A 21,895-nucleotide genomic window follows, 5' to 3' on the forward strand; every position below is an offset into this window, starting at 1 on the left:
ACCTTGGGCTAGTCACAGCACTGATAAAACTGTTCTGACCGAGCAGTGATATCAGGGCTCTCTCAGCCTCACCCACCCCACAGGGTGTCTGTTGTGGGGAGAGGAATGGGAAGGTGACTGTAAGCCGGTTTGAGACTCCTTCGGGTAGGGAAAAGCAGCATATAAGAACCAACTCTTCTTCTTCTTCTTCTAGTTGAGAAAGCCTGCTATAGACTATTATTTTTACTACCCGAAGAAGTCATGGCTTTCAATATAGATTATTATTAATAATGGGCTAGAAAGGCGAGCCAGAAAAATAAAAAAATTAACAGCAGGACACACACTGCCAAAGGTTGATTTCTCCTCATTTATCTCCACACTGTCTACTTTCTCCTCATATGTCAGGAGTGCGAAAACCTAACAACCTTTCTATATTCTACTAGACAACTTTGTTCAGCTACAAGTTTAACAATTGACAATACTGAAAATCTGGCCTCCCGGTTCAAAGCAGCCGGCAAACAGTCCTCCTACTGCAAATTGACACCTGCACCACCCTCCCCCCTGGAAAATGAAAGGCAGCTCTGAAATAATTCACTTTTTTTTGGGGGGGGGGTTAATATATTTTTAATGTGATGATTATTGTTATTTTATTGTTTTAGCTGTGTTGTTATCTGCCCTGAGCTTTCGGGGAAGGGCGGGTGATAAATAAATCATTATTATTATCATCGAAGGTGGCCGCATCTTCAAACATTTTAACCTTTAAACCTTTAAATAATTAAACATCAGCCCCTCCCTTGAGGCTGGGAGCCAGGTTAAATTTCGTGGAGCTGGATTGAGTAACCAGGCAGGAGGACGGGTTTTTATTGATTGCATTTTGTGATTTTATTGCGGATTTATTATCTTGTTGTGAACCCCCACGAGCCGGCTGGCCCGAGAGCAGCGGTCATACATAACAAACAAAAATTTTTTAAACAGAATTAAGTCAATCTGAATCCATGGTGTCTTTGCCCTGTGTGTGTGTCCCATCTTTCAGTTTCCAAAATGTCAGACACTCCCGAATTGAGGCACAAGAGGGAGATGTGGGCCCACAAAAAACTCAGCAGAGCGCTCGGTCTGCTTGGTTGGCATGGAGGAGGAAAATCCAAAGCCCCAACTTCTGTGAACTCCTTTTACGTTTAAGACCAACCTACACATTAGGAACCAGGATATTCCTAATCAAAAGGTATGCCCTGACTTGGGTTTGGGATGGGAGACGGGTGGTCCCCTTTCTCTGCTGAGGAGGAGGAGGAGGAGGGAAGGATGCAGCCCCCGTCAATCGGCTTGCAGGTGGCCATCTTGTTAGTGTTACCACGGTAACCAGGAAAGTTGGTAGCTGGAAGGGACCTGGCGAGAAGTGCAGGTAGGAAGCCTCGGGAGAGAGAGACCCTGTTAAGCCACAGTGTTGTATCTGGGGTCCCCAACTGGGAGCCCTGGCTGGAGAGAGGTCTAAGTGCATGAGGACTGCCAGCCTCCAGGTGGGATACTCCCAAATTTCTAGGGTTTCTAGCCCCCTCCCACCCCACCGGCTACCAATAGGGAATGGGAGGGTACGGTTATCATGTGCGCATTGGGAAATGCCTGAAGATTTGGGGGATGGGGCCTGGGGAGGGGAGGGAACTCTGTGGGGTGCAGTGCCAAGAGGTCTGCCCTCCAAATAGGAGGGGAAACGGATCTCTGTAGGCAACTGCAATTCCAGCGTATACCCAGGTCCTACCTGGAGGTTGGCATCCCTAGGAATTATAGATTCATCCCACAGCAGAGAAGGACTCATTGGGAGATGAGGGTTGATTCCTGACAAATTACTTATTGTGTTGGTTACCTGCTGTTTCTTTTCGGACTCTCTTCTCCTCTCCAGGCTACAAAGATCAAGTTCCTTGGGAGGGGGGGGGAGAGATGAAAGCTTTGGAGGGGGGATTTTTGGCATTGTATCCCACTGGGGTCTCTTCCTGATTACCTCCCAGCTCCCTCCCCAAATTTCCAGGAGTTTCCCAACCTGGATCTGGCAGCCTTACCCCTCTGTCCCCCGCTGGGAGATTTTGGATGGATTTTGTAAACTGCCATTGGAGGCCATGTGCGGAGGCTAAAATATATATTATTAACATATATACGTGTGGAGGCTAATATATACACATAAATGTATTTACCCTCTGCATATATGCACACACACAATCATGTATGTATGTATGTATGTATGTATGTATGTATGTATGTATGTATGTATGTATGTATGTAGGGATGGATGGATGGATGGATGGATGGATGAATGGATGGATGGATGGATGGGTGGGTGGGTGGATGGATGGATGGATGGATGGATGGATGGATGGATGGATGGGTGGGTGGGTGGATGGATGGATGGATGGATACCCATATCTTCGTGCTTCTTGCCAAACTCATAAACTGGAATATATAAAATATTTAGTCCCAAGGATGAGACCTAAACAGATTAAAATAATAGGCTACCTAAACATATTAAAATAATTGGAATTATGTGCCAGCTTGGTGTAATGATTAAGAGCGGTAGCTTCTAGTCTGGAAAGCCAGGTTTGATTCCCCGCTCCTCACGTGCAGACAGCTCGGTGACCTTGGGCCAGTTACAGTCCTGTTAGAGATGATCTCACAGAACATTTCTCTCAGAGATCTCTCAGCCTCAGCCACCTCGCAGGGTGTCTGTTGTGAGGAAAGGAAAGGGGATTGGAAGCCACTTTGAGACTCCTTCAGGTAGTGAAAAATGGGGTATAAAAAACAATTCTTGTACTTCTAATTAAGCATGAATGCTCGGGGACTGAATTTAGTAGGGTTGCCAATCCTATGGTTTGTTAACACCTGGAAATTTTGGAGTGGAGCCTAGGAGGGTGGGGTTAGGGAAGGGACCTTGGTAGGATATCATGCTACGCAGTTCATCTTCCAAAGTAGCCATTTTCTCCAGGAAAAGTGGAACAAATATTTTAAATAAATAAATAAATAACATGTGATTTATGTAGTTTGGAGATCAGTTATAATTCCTGGATATTGTCAGTCTGGAGGTTGGCAACCCTACTCCAGTGCCCTGTTTATTGGTCACAGAATCACAACTACCTGCCCACCCACAGTGACCCAATTCCATGCCCAGATAATGCTCCCCCTCTAAAAACAACAACAACAACAGAATCCCTGGCCTGGTCCTAGAGAAATGTTTGGCTTAACCACTGATCATGCACTGATTTTTAAACACATTTTAAAAGAGTAGAAGAATAGATATGTATGCCCTTTTTGGAATCTTGTAAGTTGCCCATGTAGCAAATGTACAGTTTACTCTTAAAGGAAGTTATACCCCATGGACTTCGAAGCAGGCTAGTTTGTTTAGGGGTGTGCAGTGTGACTTGAGGAATCAACTGCCTTTGAATTGAGTCTACTATTTAAGAGAACTTAATGTACAAAACCTCAATGTGTGTGAGTGGGAGGTTCTTGAGATATTGAAGGAGGCGTAGGTTAATTTATAATTCCCTAACTAAGCCTACCAATTAGCTGCTAGACAAACAGGGATTACACCACGGAAGAGACTGCAGACAGAAATATACTGTGCAATGGGTGAGATTAGTAGATATCCATCCAATACAAAATTATTTACAGACAAAAACTGTCTTGTAGTTTTTTCCAAAAAAAAAAGAAATGCATTGCTTGTAGGGGAATTCTCAAAGGAATTAAAAATACAACGTTTCTGTGAACGTAGGCAGATTGTGAATAAGTGTGCAGAAGCGACTGTAGCGGTGCTTCGATCTTGTGGCCCTTTTCTGCATGCCCAGGGAAATGCCAATCGACACTTTGGGATCAGGAAGCAAATTACTTCCAGGCCAAACTTGCCAGTGAATCTGGTTTTTATTTTATCTTTACATTTCTATACCGCTACTCTCCACAAGACTCGTGGAGGTTTACAACAATGTTTTTTTTAAAATACAACACCCATAAACACACCCTATAACAAGCAAATACAAATTAATCACAATTAATCAGATGGCGATTTAAATCCTATAAGCGTCCTAATTCTTACTCCCTCGGTTCAGCCCAAGGGTCAGTGCTCTTACACTAGGAGCGAGGGAGATGATCTGATCAGACATTGGGGGGGGGGGATCCTCTTATGATAACACCAGGACACCACCCCGGCCTCAACCATATGCCTGGCGGAAGAGCTCCGTCTTGCAGGCCCTGCGGAAAGCTGGCAATTTCAGCAGGGTCCTCAGCTCCTCTGGGAGCTCATTCCACCAGGTTGGGCCAGGACCGAAATGGGGAGAGCATCATGGATGCTTTAGGATGCTTTGGGCTGATCTTGGATACTTTAGGATGCTTTGGGCTGATCCTGCGTTGAGCAGGGGGTTGGACTAGATGGCCTGTTTGGCCCCTTCCAACTCTATGATTCTGTGATTCTATGACCATCTGGGCATGGAATTGGGGCTACTGTGGGGGGGGGCAGGTAGTTGTGAATTTCCTGCATTCTGCAGAGGGTTGGACTAGATGACCCTGGAGGACCCTTCCAGTTCTATGGAGACATTTTTACCCTAAACGGATCTTTTTCAGTCTCCTTTGTCAGAGCCATTAGGACAAAGTCATGGCGATATGGGCATATCTCCCCTAGGGAATGAACTAAAGACAAAAAAATGAAACCTGGGAATTCAGAGAACCAGCTTAAATCAGCATTAGGACACTACAGGGCTATATCGATATTTTAGGGCCTTTTTATCTCCAGATGGCCAAGATAAATACCCCTGGAGAAAATGCCTCCTTTGGAGAGTGAACTCTGTGGCATATCCTTCTGAGGGCCTGCCCCTCTCCAAACCCCACCTTCCTTAGGCTCCACCCCTAAAAACTCCAGGTCTTTCCTAACCCAGAGCAGCAACCCCTAAAAGTGACTTGGAAATAGCTTTCCATTTCTAAAAGAGGAGTCTCTGTCAGAACAGCTAAGGGGATAAGTACAGTGGAGATTGAACAGCATCTTTTTATTTTGAAACCAAATATATATATATATATTTCAGTCTCCTTTGTCAGAGCCATTAGGACAAAGTCATGGCGATATGGGCATATCTCCCCTAGGGAATGAACTAAAGACAAAAAAATGAAACCTGGGAATTCAGAGAACCAGCTTAAATCAGCATTAGGACACAATATATATATATATATTGTTATTCAGTGTTGAAAAGGGATTCCTTCACTGGTGCTGACAGAAGATAAGGCCAATGTACTGACCAGGAATCATGACACACGACGTGCATTATGAAAGCATTATCTTGTTTCTCCCAGATCCGTTTCACGCTACAAAACCGTGAGCCATGGTGAAAGACAAGAAGAAGCAAGACAAGAAGGAGAAGAAGAAGAAAAAAAAGGCATCCCAGCAGCAGGAAGCTCGGACGTATTTTCCAGAAGCTCTGCTGGAATATCAGTATGTATCATTGGCAGGAAATGCAGCATCTCAGGGCCTGGGCACCTGGAGAGAGGATCCAATCCCCTGACTAGCCCTTTGTGGACCAAAGGAGCTTTGCTGCCATCCCAGTAACCTAGGGTTACCCTCTACCTAAGGGAAATTTCTGGATGTTTGGGAGATGGAGCCTAAGCAGTCCAATTTCCCATGCAGATATTTTCTCCAGGAGAGCGGGGTTGGTTCCGCACTTAAATTTTTTCTCTGTTGTCGATCCTGCTGATTTCAGATCAATCTGAACCCGGATCTTCCGCCTTTGTTTTTCCTGAATTGAAACAGACGTTGCATTGTACACTTAATTGTCTGGCTGCTCTCTCCTTCCCACTTGATTGGGGAAGCTGCAGGGGTGGGGGGTGGGGAGGGTGGTCTTTGCGAAGCTCCAACCAGCAATCAAGGACCACAAGGCTGGAGAGGGGCTTATTTCCTACCGTTCATCTCCTCTACAGCCAAAGCAAATGGGGAGAGGGGAATGGAGCAGGAAGCTGCTTGTTTATTTTTCTTTTCTTGAACAAACAAGGGGTGGAGAACGAGGGGGAGGGAAGATAATCGGAAATGCAAATCTCAGCACATAGAAATGTGGGCTTTTGGACCATAGCACAGTCACTTAAAAATGAGGGCGAGGAATTTTACTATGCATTTTTTATAATGTACCCATCAATTATAAAATTTTATATATTTTAAATTTTGTATTGGTTCCCTGATTATGCAATTTTCTGCTGTGAAATGTTTTTTTTTCTTGCGATCTGTTTTATCTGGCCGCAGTGCTGTATTAAAATAAATTTGAATTTGAATTAAAAATGAGGGCAAAAATAAATCTTGCGAGGGAATGGCAACCAGGAACCAGCAATTCTTGAGCTGAAGCCCTGACCAGTCAGCAACAGAGTACCACACTACCTCAGCATGGGAGGTGCAGAGTAGGGGGAGGAAGTTAATCCAGGGTCATCTAGACAAACCTCTGCAGAATGCAGGAAATCCACACTGACCCCAATTCCATGTCCAGATGATGCCCCCACCCCCAAAGCCCAGAATTTCTCGCCAGTCTGGTCCTGAAAGGAATTTGCCTCCTGACATATGTATGTTCAAGGTTGACTCAGCCTTCCATCCTTCCGAGGTCAGTAAAATGAGTACCCAGCTTTCTGGGAGGTAAATGGTAATGACTGGGGAAGGCACTGGCAAACCCCCCCGTATTGAGTCTGCCATGAAAACGCTAGAGGGCGTCACCCCAGGGGTCAGACATGACTCGGTGCTTGCACAGGGGATACCTTTACCTTTTATATTTATGTGTGTTTGTGTGTGTCTATTGGGAGATACCTGGTATTTGGAAATGGAGCCTGAGATGGGCAGGACTTGGGAGAGGAGGAGGGACTTCAACTGGTATAATGCCATAGAGTCCACCTTCCAGGGACAACTGATATTTACAGTCTGGAGATCAGGAATAATTCAAGGAGAGCTCCATGCACTGCCTGGAGATTGGCAGCCTTACCAGTAGCTGGCAGTATATATCTTTCAGGCTGTTTTCACTGCATGAAACTGCAATCTCCCGCAGTGCAGAAGTCTGAGCTGCATAACTTTCAGACCCCTTTAAATTCCATACTTCTACACTGTCATTATTTGGCTTCCATGAAAAAGTCTGGAAATTTCCCATGCAATCTATGTTTTAAATAACCCTCTTTGGCTTTACGGTAGCTCTTCCCATTGGTTTATTTCTCTGCAGAATTCAGATAAAAGATGAGGTCATTGACCAGCTTTTGTTGGAAATCAAACGCTTGGAAGACATCAATGAGAGATGCAATGAAAGGGTAAGCGAACCAGAAACTCTGCTTAAAGTGACTTTTGCTTAGTGCAGGCCTTCTCAGCCAAGGTTTTGTGAAACCCTGGGGTTTCCTGTCGGTCCTGGGAGGGTTTCCCGAATGGCTGGGAGTTTGGCCACCTCATGAGAAGGAAGGAGTCCTTGGAGAAGAGCCTAATGCTGGGAGCGATTGAGGGCAAAAGAAGAAGGGGATGACAGAAAATGAGGTGGCTGGATGGAGTCCCTGAAGCAGTCGGTGCAAACTTAAATGGACTCCGGGGAATGGTAGAGGACAGGAAGGCCTGGAGGATCGTTGTCCATGGGGTGGCGATGGGTTGGACATAACTTCACACCTAACAACATAACAAAAATATGTTAAGCATTTATCAGGTGATTTGACTATATACGGTCATGTCAATCCACCCACCCCTCCCAAAACAGCCAATGTTGGGCCTGGAGAGTGTGGGAAGGGGAGGGGTCCCGGGTGGGCATGTCCACAGCTCTGCTTCCCAGCCCATGTTCTGCACGACTGCACCACTTCTGGGGTTTCTCGAAGCCGGAAGAATATTTCAGGTCAGACCACTGGTCTGATTCAGTAGGGCTCTTCTCATGTTCTTATGGACCAAAATGAATGACAGAACGAGTCAAAGTGTTTGTGTCTCCCTCTCTTTTCAGAACAAAAACCTGAAGGCAGAACAGACTGGTCACATCCGGGCACTTCTAGCCACCCTGAGAGAGCAAGAGAAGGAACTAGAGAAACTTGAGGTTGTGACCAGGGATGACGTGGAGAAGGCCATGAAGGAAAAATGGCAGTACATTAAGGACCAGGAAAAACTGATCAAAGGCAAGTCGTACATCTGTATATCTCGAGAAATATTGACGTTTAGGTGAGGGCATGGTGGGCATCAGACTATTCTGCCTTTGAAGTGGTGGGAATGATAAGCAATAAGGTGAGACTGGAGCCTTCTCCAACACAATTTCAGGCTAGTGACCAGGTTAGTTGATGACCGGTTAAAGATTCAACAAATGACAAAAGGTAGATTCCCAGTGGAGCACCATATAAACCAGGGATTCCCATCCAGGGTTCTGGGGAACCCTGGGGTTGCCAAAAGCTCCCCGGGGGTTACGGTGCCTTTCCTGGATGGCTGCTGACATCACTAGACATCCCTGGAGCCCACGTCCCCTGCTGCTTTACAGTCCTACTCTCTTTCCCACAACTGAAACGATAAAAGGATCAATTGATTGGTGGCTTCCAAATCGTACTTCTGCACCCACTGCACAACCGGAAGTGTTTGGGAAGCATTTACAAGAGCTGACAGTGCCTTCTGGCTTGTACTAAAATGATTCTTTCTGTGAACTTTCCAACTTGTTTGATGCACTGTGCACATTAATAATCTGCTGGGTCTTGAGACTTTAATTAGAAAATTGTGAGGCTCTTAGTGCATATGATGGGGAAGGGAATGGCAAACCACCCCGTATTGAGTCTGCCATGAAAACACTAGAGGGCGTCACCCCAAGGGTCAGACATGACCCGGTGCTTGCACAGGGGATACCTTTACCTTTTACCTAGTGCATATGAAAACTGATATATTGTCAAGGGTTTTTTTTTGTGCCAAATAGAGCTGTTTTGGTATTGGATGGTGCTTGTTTGTTTTTTGTGTATAGCATTTTTCCAATACCTTTCCACTGCATTTTGATTTGTACATTGATTCTATTGGGGACAGATTTGCGGCTGGAATGGATTGTTTTCCAATCAGGAACAGCAGGTCATGCAAGGAAATTTGCGTCCCCTGGCCAGTCTCTGACTTGGTCTTGCTCCTGAATTTCAAAAGGGAACAATTGTGACCCTTTAGTCTACTTCCTCGATCTGAAACCTGTGTCAATCTTCTGTAAATGTCCTTGTTTTCCAAAGCAGACCCTGTTACTGATACTGCCATCTTACCGAATCGTGTCTTGTATTGTCCAACAGACATGCGCTCTCAGATCCACCAGATTGAGCAAAAGCTTCTAGTGAAGCAGGCAGAGATGGACTACTGGCTCGACTATAAAAACATCGGGAGTACAGATCATGCAAAACAAATCCAGGTCCTAGAGCAAGACATCAAGAAGCTTAAGGAAGACCTTGAGGAAATGACAGGTGAGCAGTTTTTGAGCGAATCTTTCACTCGGCAGGCAGACAGGTCAGTTCATTAGGGCAGCGGTGGTGCTGGTGAGGGACCCAAAGCAGTGGCAATGTAGAGTCAGCGTGGTGTAGTGGTTAGGAGTGCGGACTTCTAATCTGGTGAGTAGGGTTTGATTCCCCACTCTTCCACATGTAGCCAGCTGGGTGACCTTGGGCTCAACACAGCACTGATAAAGCTGTTCTCACCGAGCAGTGATATCAGGGCTCTCTCAGCCTCACCCACCCCACAGGGTGTCTGTTGTGGGGATAAGAAAGGGAAGGCGATTGTAAATCGCTTTGAGACTCCTTCGGGTAGAGAAAAGTGGCATATAAGAACCAACTCTTTCTCTTCTTCTTCAGTAATATCAGGGCTCTCTCAGCCTCCCCTCCCTCACAGGGTATCTATTGTGGGGAGAGGAAAGGGAAGGTGAATGGAAGCCGCTTTGAGACTCCTTCGGGTAGAGAAAAGCGGCATATAAGAACCAATTCTTCTTCTTCTTCAGTAATATCAGGGCTCTCTCAGCCTCACCCACCTCACAGGGTGTCTGTTGTGGGGAGAGGAAAGGGAAGGCAAATGGAAGCCGCTTTGAGACTCCTTCGGGTAGAGAAAAGCGGCATATAAAACCAACTCTTCTTCTTCTTCTTCAGTAATCTCAGGGCTCTCTCAGCCTCATCTCCCTCACAGGGTGTCTGTTGTGGGGAGAGGAAGGGAAGGCGATTGTAAATCGCTTTGAGACTCCTTCGGGTAGAAAAAAGCGGCATATAAGAGCCAACTCTTCTCTTTCTTTAAAAGGAAAACAATATCCCACTGCCACTCTGAGCAGTCATGGGCAACAGGAGCTGGGTGCATCGAATCCCCTGCCCCCTCTGGGGAGCTTAAGAGCCCTACACGACCAAATATGCATGCTGTGTTTACAAAGATCAGGCTTGCAGTCCTTTAAGTACACTTAAACTCTACAATGCAAACAGCACATAATCTATGAAGTCAGAGCAAAGAAGTTCATTACATTATTAAGATGATACTATATTCTCATCACTGAAAAAATCCCCGGGTCTAGCAGCCCAAACCTCTAGAAGGCCAATATTGTTATTATTGTGTAAAAACTTGCTTTATGACTCCATTTGAATGTGCTATAAGGCAATAAGTAATTCTAGATCTTCCTTTGTATTTCCCCCTCCCCCCACTAGAATTTTTTAGACTTGCTCTGGAAGAAACAAAGCAAAAAATTGACAAATACACGCTGAAGCAAATGGAGCTAAAGAAAGAATGGGCCACAGAGGTATGTTTTAAAGCCTTGGAATATTGCTCTTTTTTCTGTATTGTGGTGAGCACGTGGAAGGAGAAAACCCTTTCGCTCTAGCTATGAACTTCTTGGATTCTCCGCATAAAGCAAGAATGGTGGTCTCCTTATGTACTCATATGAAACTGCTTCATAATAGGTTAGACCAGGGGCGGACATACTTTAGCTCTCCAGATGTCCCTGGACTACAGTTCCCATGAGCCACTGCCAGAGTCATGGGAATTGTAGTCCACGGGCATCTGGAGATCCACTATTTGGCCACCCCTGCTAGAACGTGTTTTCATAACCTTCGCCTTTTTTTTGTGAGGGTACACAGCAGTATTGAATATTAGCACCTTTTTTCTGGGTTCTTCCAAGTTCCGATCCGCATGCACGGGCCCACCCCACTCAGCTAGCAAAAGAAAGAGCATATCCTCAGGAACAGCCTAGTAGGCATTTGCCAAGGGAGAGGGGAATTGGTACAACCTGATATACAAGTACTAGGACTTTTTCAAAACTTACAAATCAACAAGTGACATTTTGTTATAAGCTTACAGTAAAGGACAACACTAAAATATTATAAAGCAAGATCAGAAAAGCTTCACAGGATTATATCAATATAATACATGATACATATTCGATACCTGTCAGGTAGCCACTTGAGAAACCCCTGAAACATTCATCATTGGCCATTTGGGGGGTGAAAACAGGTCGACATGACCTTATCTGGTCATATCACCCAATAAATGTTCAACAATTTTTTATTATAGAAGATTAATTAACTCCCATGCATTTGGGAAACCTTTTCAGGGCTGGGTGAGAAAGCCTGGAATATACAATAAGAAGAATTAACAAAATCCAGAGTTCATTCACAAATATGGACCAAGAGGAATACACAATCTGTGATGTGTGTTTTCCAGATATGACACATGCCTCAAGGACACTTCCTTCGGCATAATTTCCACACTGTTGCCCTCTGTACACCGAGCTTTATTGTAGGTTTATTAGTGCACGGCGTCCCCACCTATCTAAGTAAAAGATGTTATAAGCTGCCAGATTGCTCTTGTACAAAACCAGTGGCATTCATATGTTTCCAGGATCACAAAGGAGTTTTGCTCAAGGTTTCCCACCACCTCTGAGCCTACGGTGGCTGCGAGTCATAGAATCATAGAATCATAGAAACATAGAAACATAGAATCATAGAATCATAGAATCATAGAATCATAGAGTTGGAAAAGACCTCATGGATCATCTAGTCCAGGGGTAGTCCAACCCCCTGCACCATTCGCTGGCAGGGGGCTTCTGGGAATTGTAGTCCATGGACATCTGGAGGGCCACAGTTTGACTACCCCTGATCTAGTCCAACCCCCTGCACTATGCAGGACAAGTCTCTTGCCTTGTCTGTCCTTCAAGGCCAAGGGTTTCTACTTCAACCAGGATTTCCTCTTTTCTTTCCTCAGAATGCAGTTAAGCACATTGACAGCATCAGCTGCCGGGAGATTAAAGAATACGAATGGCTGAAAGAAGAGGTGAGCGGGACAGGGAAAGTTGAAGGCAGGAGGAAAAGAAGACGACCTGACATGAGACGGATGGATTCAGTCAAGATTCTCGGAACGTGAGCCTGTCAAGGCTGAGAGCGTTCGGAAGTTGTTAATTCATAGGGTTGCTCTGTGTTGGAACCTATCTGGCGTGACTCAGTACACACACGATGCTGGCAACAATTATAATATGCTTGATAACCCATCCTTGATGGGCAGGAGGTTCAGGATGGACAAAAGGAAACACAACTTGACGCCTAGAGTGATTAAATGTGGAATTGGCTGCCAGAGGATGTAGTGAGGGCCACGGTAGTAAACAGCTTTGAAAAGGAGATGAGATAGTTTCATGGCGGATGAGCCTATCAATGGCTTCCAGACATGGGGACTGAGTGGGAACCTCCACATTCAGAGGGACTATGCCTCTGGATCCCAACATGGCAACATTCACAAATATATGAATGGGGATTGGGGGGGGCATTATCTGGGCATGGAACTGGAGTCACTGTGGGTGGGCAGGCAGTTATGAATTTTTGCATTCCACAGGGGGTTGGACTAGATGACCCCAGAGATACCTCCTAACTATGATTCTAACATCAGGGGAAAATCTGTCTCTGTGCCCTGTTGTTGGTATAGTGACCCACTTGGGGGGTGGGAGGAGAGAATATGCTCAAGTCAAAAAAAAATGCAAAGACCCATTAGCTGCCTGACTCACTTTTCAGTTGGGACACGCAGGCTCGGAAACTCGCTGTAAGTTACCTGTCTGCCAGCTGGAGGTTGCACCTTCCATCTAACAAAAGAAGTCCGAAGACAGTTACGGACTGTCCCATTAGTCATGCCCCCTGGGGCCCATTAGTCATGCCCCCTGGGCAGGGACAAGAGAGTGGCTAGTGCTCAAAGTGTCTGCTTTGCACACTGAAGTTCTTCTACTGGAGACTGACCAGTGCCAATAACAGTGGGGGTCAAGGGGGCCATAATGGATAAGATATTATCAGTGTGCCGTTCTGGAGGCCTCACTTCAAAAAGGACGTGGACAAAATTGAGAGGCTGCAGAGGAGAGTGGCAAGGAGGATCTGGGGCCAAGGGACCAAGCCCTGCGAGGAAAGGCTTGGGAATGTTCAGCCTGAAGAAGAGGAGGCTGAGCGGGGACATGATGGCTCTCCTTTGGTATTTGAAAGGTTGTCACTTGGAGCAGGGCAAAGGAAGGTTCCTGTGGGCAGCAGAGGAGAGGACCTGCAGTAATGGGTTTAAGCTATGGGTAGAACAATATTGATTAGATATCAAGAAAAAAAATTCACAGAGTGGTTCAGAAGTGTAATCACCTGCCTAAGTTGGTGGTGAACTCCCCCTCACTGGCAATCTTCAAGTAGCAGTTGGACAGATACTTAAGGTTGGTTCTACATTGAGCAGGGGGTTGGACTAGATGGCCTGTCAAGCCCCTTCCAACATTCTCAGGAAAAATTTTTTCACAGTCAGAGTAGTTCAGCAGTGGAATAGGCTGCCTAAGGAAGTGGTGAGCTCCCCCTCACTGGCAGTCTTCAAGCAAAGGTTGGATACACACTTTTCTTGGAGGCTTTAGGATGCTCTGGGCTGATCCTGCGTTGAGCAGGGGGTTGGACTAGATGGCCTGTATGGCCCCTTCCAACTCTATGATTCTATGAAATTTCCTAGCAGGGTCTCATCTTTCTCAACAGGTTGCTCTTTACAGGAAGGAGGTGAACGATATGGAATCCGCTGCCCATGCCCTGGAGGAGGATAATATCTATCTCATCAAGAAGCTGTACGATCGTAGACTGCATTACCTTCGGATACCCAGGTAAAGAGAGCAAGCAGAGTTTGAGTCCAGTGGCACCTTTAAGATCAACAAAGTTTTAATTCTTTAATTCTATAAGCTTTTGTGCTTAGGCACAATTCTGTGGATACGTGGAAACAGACTTTACCAACCATTACGTATAGGTAGCTTAGGGCTGATCCTGCGTTGAGCAGGGGGTTGGACTAGATGGCCTGTGTGGCCCCTTCCAACTCTATGATTCTAGAGAGGGTAGGGAAGATTCCAGTTAGCCCATCCCAGCCATGCCTCCCTTCCCCAGGGAGGACTGAAAGAGGGAAAGAAAGGAGGCGGTTTGAGACCGGAAGGGGCACTCAGGCCCCGCCCCTTCCCCTGGCACAGTAACCATGCAGGAATCCCACCCTGGTTCTCTGCTCTCACCACAGTGCCGGGAATACCTTGTGGCTGAGTCCCCAAAGGCAGGCTGTAGGGGAGAGGCCAGGGAACCCTTGGGAAGCTGTCACAGAGCCCCTGGTCTGCAGGGCACCTTGGCTGGGAATCCCTGGGTTAGTGTTTTAACCCGGTTTTAAAACCTTGAGCGACAGGGAATTGAACCAGAATTTTACAGTCGGGAGTGTCAGCTAGGAATGAGTTAAGAAACGACAGTGGGGCAGCTGGAAGTCTTCTGCAAGGGACGTCCAAGAAGGCCCTGCCTCAGATCGTCAGCAAGCTTGCTTCCAGGGGTGAGGACTTTCTCCAGGAGACTTGACTGAAGTCCAGGCATATATGGGATGAAGCAATTTATCACTGCCCTTCAGAGAACCTTGTGGCGCAATCAAGTGCAATGAAGGTAGTGCTCATGTCTCAAGAAATGCAGCATTGTTTGGCTTTCCCTTTCATTTTCTAGGCAGTTATTCCTTACTCAAGGGGCCGGCCTACAGATCGCCATGGAAGAGGAAACTGAGGAACTAAAGGAGACCTCTTCTCACGAGGATCAAACGGAAGGTAACCGCAGAGGATCTTATGCTGCCTTCCCGGGAAACATGGACCGCCTGTCCTTCCAATATTCTCACACCTGAAGGATGGGGGGGTGGGGGGGTGGGAGGAGACATCCCTGTAGACATCACGGAGAATGTTCAGCCTGGAGAAAAGGAGGCTGAGAGGGGACATCATAGCCCTCTTTAAGTATTTGAAAGGTTGTCACTTGGAGGAGGGCAGGATGCTGTTCCCGTTGGCTGCAGAGGAAAGGACACGCAGTAAATATCAAGTACAATGATATAGACTAGATATCAGGAAAAACTTTTTCACAGTCAGAGTAGTTCAGCAGGGGAATAGGCTGCCTAAGGAGGTGGTGAGCTCCCCCTCACTGGCAGTCTTCAAGCAAAGGTTGGATACACACTTTTCTTGGATGCTTTAGGATGCTTTGGGCTGATCCTGCGTAGAGCAGGGGGTTGGACTAGATGGCCTGTATGGCCCCTTCCAACTCTATGATTCTGTGATAGAATTATGAAAATCACAAAAAGGATCTGACCGCGGGAGCAGTGCTTCTGGTCAGTTCAGCTGTTTACATCTCAAAGGTGTCAAACGGGGACACCCATGTGATTGTAGCTGACCGCCCTTCCCACCCCACTATACTCACACGTGAATACACACAAAGCTGCATCGTATTGAGTCAGACCCCTGGTCTGTCAGCATCAACGCTGTCCATTCCGACTGGCAGAGGCTCTCCAGGGTCCCAGTCAAAGATTGTTTGCAACACCTACTGGCTGATCCTTTTAGAATGGAGATGCCAGGGACTGAACCCAGAACTTTGGTCTTACGCAGAGGTCTTTCACTTCACCTACTGCTCGGTATTTTTAAACTGGCAATGCTGGGGATTGAACCCGGGATTTTGGATTTACACACAGGTCTTCCACATAAAGAGCCTCTTCTGGCGCAGAGTAGCAAGGCAGCAGACATGCAGTCTGAAGCTCTGCCCATGAGGCTGGGAGTTCGATCCCAGCAGCCGGCTCAAGGTTGACTCAGCCTTCCATCCTTCCGAGGTCGGTAAAATGAGTACCCAGCATGCTGCTGGGGGGTAAACGGTCATGACTGGGGAAGGCACTGGCAAACCACCCCGTATTGAGTCTGCCATGAAAACACTAGAGGGCGTCACCCCAAGGGTCAGACATGACCCAGTGCTTGCACAGGGGATACCTTTACCTTTACCTTCCACATCACTTACTGCTTGGTATTTTTAAACTAGAGATGCCGGGGATTGAACCTGGGGCCTTTGGCAGACCAAGCAGATGCTCTTCCACTAAGCTGCAGCCCCTTTCCACATACGTGTGGAGGTCTTCTCTTCAACAAATGAATGAATGACTGTTTCTATCCCTGCAGGATACGGCAGGACACTCCAGGTGTCTCCCCTGCTGTATCCCAGCGGACAGTTCCCCAGACTCCTCACCAACCGCTATGAAATGAATTCGATGACCTCCGCCTCCGAAATCATCCTCGCCACGGAACTGGACGAGGAGGAAGCAGGAGGAAAGCAGCGCCCCGAGGATCCTTTTGAGCTGGTATACCTGCGGGGGCAAATGGCTTCCCAGTTTCTTCCTCCACTTCTGTACGAAGACGTAGCTGACTTCAAGGTAAGAAGAAAAAAGTTCAAACCTCCCCCACCCACCCCTCTTTGCCTGGCCCCCGGATAAATCCGGCTTAGAACCACCAGGGTATAAAAAAGAACCACCAGGATATAATCCAGGCTTTCACCATCAGGGTTTCGTGAAACCCCTGGAGTTCCTTGATGGTCCTGAGTTTCCCAAACGCCCCATTTCAGACTTGCCTTCAAAACTGAAGAGTACCGATTTTTTCTATAGGATCAAGCCTCTCTGTTCAGCTTTCCCAACCTGGGTTTCGTGATGGCCGGGAGTTTCTTGACGGTCCTGGAAGGGTTTCCCAAAGGGGCGGGAGTTAGTTTTTAAAGTTTTAGAACATTTATCTTGTGATAGGACCATATATGGTCAGATCGACCCGCCCCTCCCAAAACAGCCAATGATGGGCCTGGAGGGGGTGGGAAGGGGAAGGGACCCAGGTGGGCGTGTCCACAGCTCTGCTTCCCAACCATATTCTGCTTGATCGAGCCACTCCTGGGGTTTCTCGAAGCCTGAAGAACGTTATAAGAGTAAAAAAAAACTGTGAAATAAGAGTTGGTTCTTATATGCCGCTTTTCTCTACCCGAAGGAGGCTCAAAGCGGCTAACACTCGCCTTCCCTTTCCTCTCCCCACAACAGACACCCTGTGAGGTGGGTGAGGCTGAGAGAGCCCTGAGATTACTGAAGAAGAAGAAGAGTTGGTTCTTATATGCCGCTTTTCTCTACCCGAAGGAGGCTCAAAGCGGCTAACACTCGCCTTCCCTTTCCTCTCCCCACAACAGACACCCTGTGAGGTGGGTGAGGCTGAGAGAGCCCTGAGATTACTGAAGAAGAAGAAGAGTTGGTTCTTATATGCCGCTTTTCTCTACCCGAAGGAGGCTCAAAGCGGCTAACACTCACCTTCCCTTTCCTCTCCCCACAACAGACACCCTATGAGGGAGTTGAGGCTAAGAGAGCCCTGATATTACTGAAGAAGAAGAGTTGGTTCTTATATGCCCCTTTTCTCTACCCGAAGGAGGCTCAAAGCGGCTAACACTCGCCTTCCCTTTCCTCTCCCCACAACAGACACCCTGTGAGGTGGGTGAGGCTGAGAGAGCCCTGAGATTACTGAAGAAGAAGAAGAGTTGGTTCTTATATGCCGCTTTTCTCTACCCGAAGGAGGCTCAAAGCGGCTAACACTCACCTTCCCTTTCCTCTCCCCACAACAGACATCCTGTGGGGTGGGTGAGGCTGAGAGAGCCCTGAGATTACTGAAGAAGAAGAAGAGTTGGTTCTTATATGCCGCTTTTCTCTACCCGAAGGAGGCTCAAAGCGGCTAACACTCGCCTTCCCTTTCCTCTCCCCACAACAGACACCCTATGAGGGAGTTGAGGCTAAGAGAGCCCTGATATTACTGAAGAAGAAGAGTTGGTTCTTATATGCCCCTTTTCTCTACCCGAAGGAGGCTCAAAGCGGCTAACACTCGCCTTCCCTTTCCTCTCCCCACAACAGACACCCTGTGAGGTGGGTGAGGCTGAGAGAGCCCTGAGATTACTGAAGAAGAAGAAGAGTTGGTTCTTATATGCCGCTTTTCTCTACCCGAAGGAGGCTCAAAGCGGCTAACACTCACCTTCCCTTTCCTCTCCCCACAACAGACACCCTATGAGGGAGTTGAGGCTAAGAGAGCCCTGATATTACTGAAGAAGAAGAGTTGGTTCTTATATGCCCCTTTTCTCTACCCGAAGGAGGCTCAAAGCGGCTAACACTCGCCTTCCCTTTCCTCTCCCCACAACAGACACCCTGTGAGGTGGGTGAGGCTGAGAGAGCCCTGAGATTACTGAAGAAGAAGAAGAGTTGGTTCTTATATGCCGCTTTTCTCTACCCGAAGGAGGCTCAAAGCGGCTAACACTCGCCTTCCCTTTCCTCTCCCCACAACAGACACCCTATGAGGGAGTTGAGGCTAAGAGAGCCCTGATATTACTGAAGAAGAAGAGTTGGTTCTTATATGCCCCTTTTCTCTACCCGAAGGAGGCTCAAAGCGGCTAACACTCGCCTTCCCTTTCCTCTCCCCACAACAGACACCCTGTGAGGTGGGTGAGGCTGAGAGAGCCCTGAGATTACTGAAGAAGAAGAAGAGTTGGTTCTTATATGCCGCTTTTCTCTACCCGAAGGAGGCTCAAAGCGGCTAACACTCACCTTCCCTTTCCTCTCCCCACAACAGACACCCTATGAGGGAGTTGAGGCTAAGAGAGCCCTGATATTACTGAAGAAGAAGAGTTGGTTCTTATATGCCCCTTTTCTCTACCCGAAGGAGGCTCAAAGCGGCTAACACTCGCCTTCCCTTTCCTCTCCCCACAACAGACACCCTGTGAGGTGGGTGAGGCTGAGAGAGCCCTGAGATTTCTGAAGAAGAAGAAGAGTTGGTTCTTATATGCCGCTTTTCTCTACCCGAAGGAGGCTCAAAGCGGCTAACACTCGCCTTCCCTTTCCTCTCCCCACAACAGACACCCTGTGAGGTGGGTGAGGCTGAGAGAGCCCTGATATTACTGAAGAAGAAGAGTTGGTTCTTATATGCCGCTTTTCTCTACCCGAAGGAGGCTCAAAGCGGCTAACAGTCGCCTTCCCTTTCCTCTCCCCACAACAGACACCCTGTGAGGTGGGTGAGGCTGAGAGAGCCCTGATATTACTGAAGAAGAAGAGTTGGTTCTTATATGCCGCTTTTCCCTACCCGAAGGAGACTCAAAGTGGCTTACAGTCGCCTTCCCTTCCTCTCCCCACAACAGACACCCTGTGAGGTGGGTGAGGCTGAGAGAGCCCTGATATCACTGCTCAGTCAGAACAGTTTTATCAGTGCCGTGGCGAGCCCAAGATCACCCAGCTGGTTGCATGTGGGGGAGCGCAGAATCGAACCTGGCATGCCAGATTAGAAGTCAGCCCTCCTAACCACTACACCAAACTGGTTCCTAAATGTTTAGGCTGGTCTAAACGTTTGAGAGCTCAAACTCCCTTGGTCAGAGCCTCGCTTTTTCCTCCCTTGTTAATTCCAGGAGTACACAGAGCTGGGGCCTTTGGAGGTGAAGATGATGTGTGCAGTCGGCAAAGCCATGACCGTCCGAGAAAACAATAAAGAAATGCCCAGCAGAACCCGGCTTGAAGAGAGATACGACAGCAGCCCGGCAGCCCAGCGCATCACCTACCGGATGATCAAGTCTGCGTTTCCTTGAGACAGAAGCTGTGTGTGTGTTCTTTTTGTAAAAAAGACAAGACACTAGCTTCAAGTTGCCAGAGTGTAGCTTCCACATCCCTGTGTCTGTTGGTTGATATTAAAAAGGTTGATGCGTTGGTAAGAATGCGGGTCATTTGTTGTTGTTGTTGGGTGCGAAGTTGTGTCTGACCCATCGCGACCCCATGGACAATGATCCTCCAGGCCTTCCTGTCCTCTACCATTCCCCGGAGTCCATTTAAGTTTGCACCGACTGCTTCAGTGACTCCATCCAGCCACCTCATTCTCTGTCGTCCCCTTCTTCTTTTGCCCTCAGTCGCTCCCAGCATTAGGCTCTTCTCCAGGGAGTCCTTCCTTCTCATGAGGTGGCCAAAGTGTTTGAGTTTCATCTTCAGGATCTGGCCTTCTAAGGAGCAGTCAGGGCTGATCTCCTCTAGGACTGCTTCAGTGACTCCATCCAGCCACCTCATTCTCTGTCGTCCCCTTCTTCTTTTGCCCTCCATCGCTCCCAGCATTAGGCTCTTCTCCAGGGAGTCCTTCCTTCTCATGAGGTGGCCAAAGTATTTGAGTTTCATCTTCAGGATCTGGCCTTCTAAGGAGCAGTCAGGGCTGATCTCCTCTAGGACTGACCAGTTTGTTCGCCTTGCAGTCCAAGGGACTCGCAAGAGTCTTCTCCAGCACCAGAGTTCAAAAGCCTCAATTCTTTGACGCTCGGCCTTCCTTATGGTCCAACTTTCACAGCCATACATTGCAACTGGGAAGACCATAGCCTTGACTAGACGCACTTTTGTGCGGGTCATGTGTCACCACAATTTGCTGAACGCTTAACTGTGCCCAGTCTTGTTTCTTTAAATTCCGACTTTCTTCCAATGGGGACCCAAAGTGGCTCTTGTCACAATAACCTTGCGAAGTAGGCTAGGTTGAAAGCCTGTGACTGACCCAAAGTCATCCAGGAAGCTTCCATGGCATGGGGAGGGATTTGAACGCGGCTCTTCCAGAACCTAGTCCAGCACTTTAAAGGCTACAGCACCAAGTTGGCTTTGGTAGGTAGCACAGCTTAGCCTGAGCTTCTTAAAGAGTTTGGAAAGCTAAGCAGGGCCAGCCACGGCCAGTATGAAGGATGAAGCAAAGGAGGCTTCTATACCCTTTTCTCTACCTTCTGGAGTTTAAAAGCGGTTTACAATTGCCTTTCCCTTCCTCTCTCCACAACAGACACCTTATGAAGTAGGTGTGGCTGAGAGAGCTCTGAGAGAACTGTGACTGGCCCAAGGTCACCCAGCAGGCCTCATGTGTTTCAAAATGGTAGACAATTGCCATCCTCTGCATAAAACACACCCTGTGAGGCAGATGGGGCTGAGAGTCCTGAGAGAACTGTGACTGGCCCAAGGTCACCCAGCAGGCTTCATGGGTCTCAAAATGGTGGACAATTGCCTTCCTCTTCATAAAACACACCCTGTGAGGCAGAGTCCTGAGAGAACTGTGACTGGCCCAAGGTTACCCAGCAGGCTTCATGTGTCTCAAAATGGCTGACAATTGCCTCCCCCTTCCTCTTCATAACAGACATCCTGTGAGGTCAGCGTAGCTGAGAGCTCTGAGAGAACCATGACTGCCCCAAGAGCTAGCAGGCCTCGTGTCTCAGACCGGCCGACAACCGCCTCCCCTTCCGCTCCTCACAGCATAGCCCTTGTGAGGGAGGTGGGGCTGAGAGAGTCCTGAGAGAACCGTGACTGACCCAAGGTCACCCAGCAGGCCTCAATTCTCAAAGTAGTTGACAATCGCTTTCCCTTCCTCTCCCCACAAGAGACATCCTGTGAGGCTGAGAAAGTTCTGAGACACTGTGACTAGCCCGGATGTAATCATAGCAGTCTGTCCCTTTCTCTTATCACAGCAGGCCCCTTCTTGGGCTGGCCTTGGTCAATCCAGGTCAGCCAGAGAGTAGATAGAAGGCATTTATCACAGACCGTCTTAGGCCTTAGGCCGGGGGTAGTCAAACTGCGGCCCTCCAGATGTCCATGGACTACAATTCCCATGAGCCCCTGCCTTGCAGGGGATCATGGGAA

At 47.7% G+C, this 21,895-nt stretch overlaps 1 protein-coding gene across 4 annotated transcripts; it reads left to right on the top strand.

Moving 5' to 3' along the window:
* Positions 1-1,084: 1,084 nt before the first annotated feature.
* Positions 1,085-19,962, top strand: CCDC83 (coiled-coil domain containing 83). Of its 4 annotated transcripts, none has more exons than XM_077341386.1 (11): positions 1,085-1,201; positions 5,293-5,431; positions 7,182-7,266; positions 7,932-8,100; positions 9,226-9,393; positions 10,606-10,697; positions 12,158-12,226; positions 13,927-14,048; positions 14,908-15,005; positions 16,380-16,630; positions 19,660-19,962. In XM_077341386.1, the coding sequence occupies exons 2-11, from the start codon at positions 5,322-5,324 to the stop codon at positions 19,834-19,836; spliced, it is 1,341 nt and encodes a 446-aa protein (XP_077197501.1). In that variant the 5' UTR covers positions 1,085-1,201; positions 5,293-5,321; the 3' UTR covers positions 19,837-19,962. The 4 variants fall into 4 exon arrangements, with proteins under 4 accessions (XP_077197501.1, XP_077197500.1, XP_077197499.1 ...); XM_077341385.1 differs by lacking the exon at positions 1,085-1,201 and adding an exon at positions 1,294-1,378; XM_077341384.1 differs by lacking the exon at positions 1,085-1,201 and adding an exon at positions 1,356-1,493.
* The last annotated feature ends 1,933 nt before the right edge of the window (positions 19,963-21,895 follow it).

The sequence above is a fragment of the Paroedura picta genome, chromosome 6 (assembly GCF_049243985.1).
Source record: "Paroedura picta isolate Pp20150507F chromosome 6, Ppicta_v3.0, whole genome shotgun sequence".
Classification (NCBI taxonomy): domain Eukaryota; kingdom Metazoa; phylum Chordata; class Lepidosauria; order Squamata; family Gekkonidae; genus Paroedura; species Paroedura picta.

Bases quoted from the DNA above. Each gene is read 5' to 3' on its own strand.
- CCDC83 (XM_077341386.1), top strand. From the start codon at position 5,322: ATGGTGAAAGACAAGAAGAAGCAAGACAAGAAGGAGAAGAAGAAGAAA. The intron at 15,006-16,379 runs GTAACCGCAGAG...CTATCCCTGCAG, and splicing joins TCACGAGGATCAAACGGAAG to GATACGGCAGGACACTCCAG. The intron at 16,631-19,659 runs GTAAGAAGAAAA...TGTTAATTCCAG, and splicing joins AAGACGTAGCTGACTTCAAG to GAGTACACAGAGCTGGGGCC.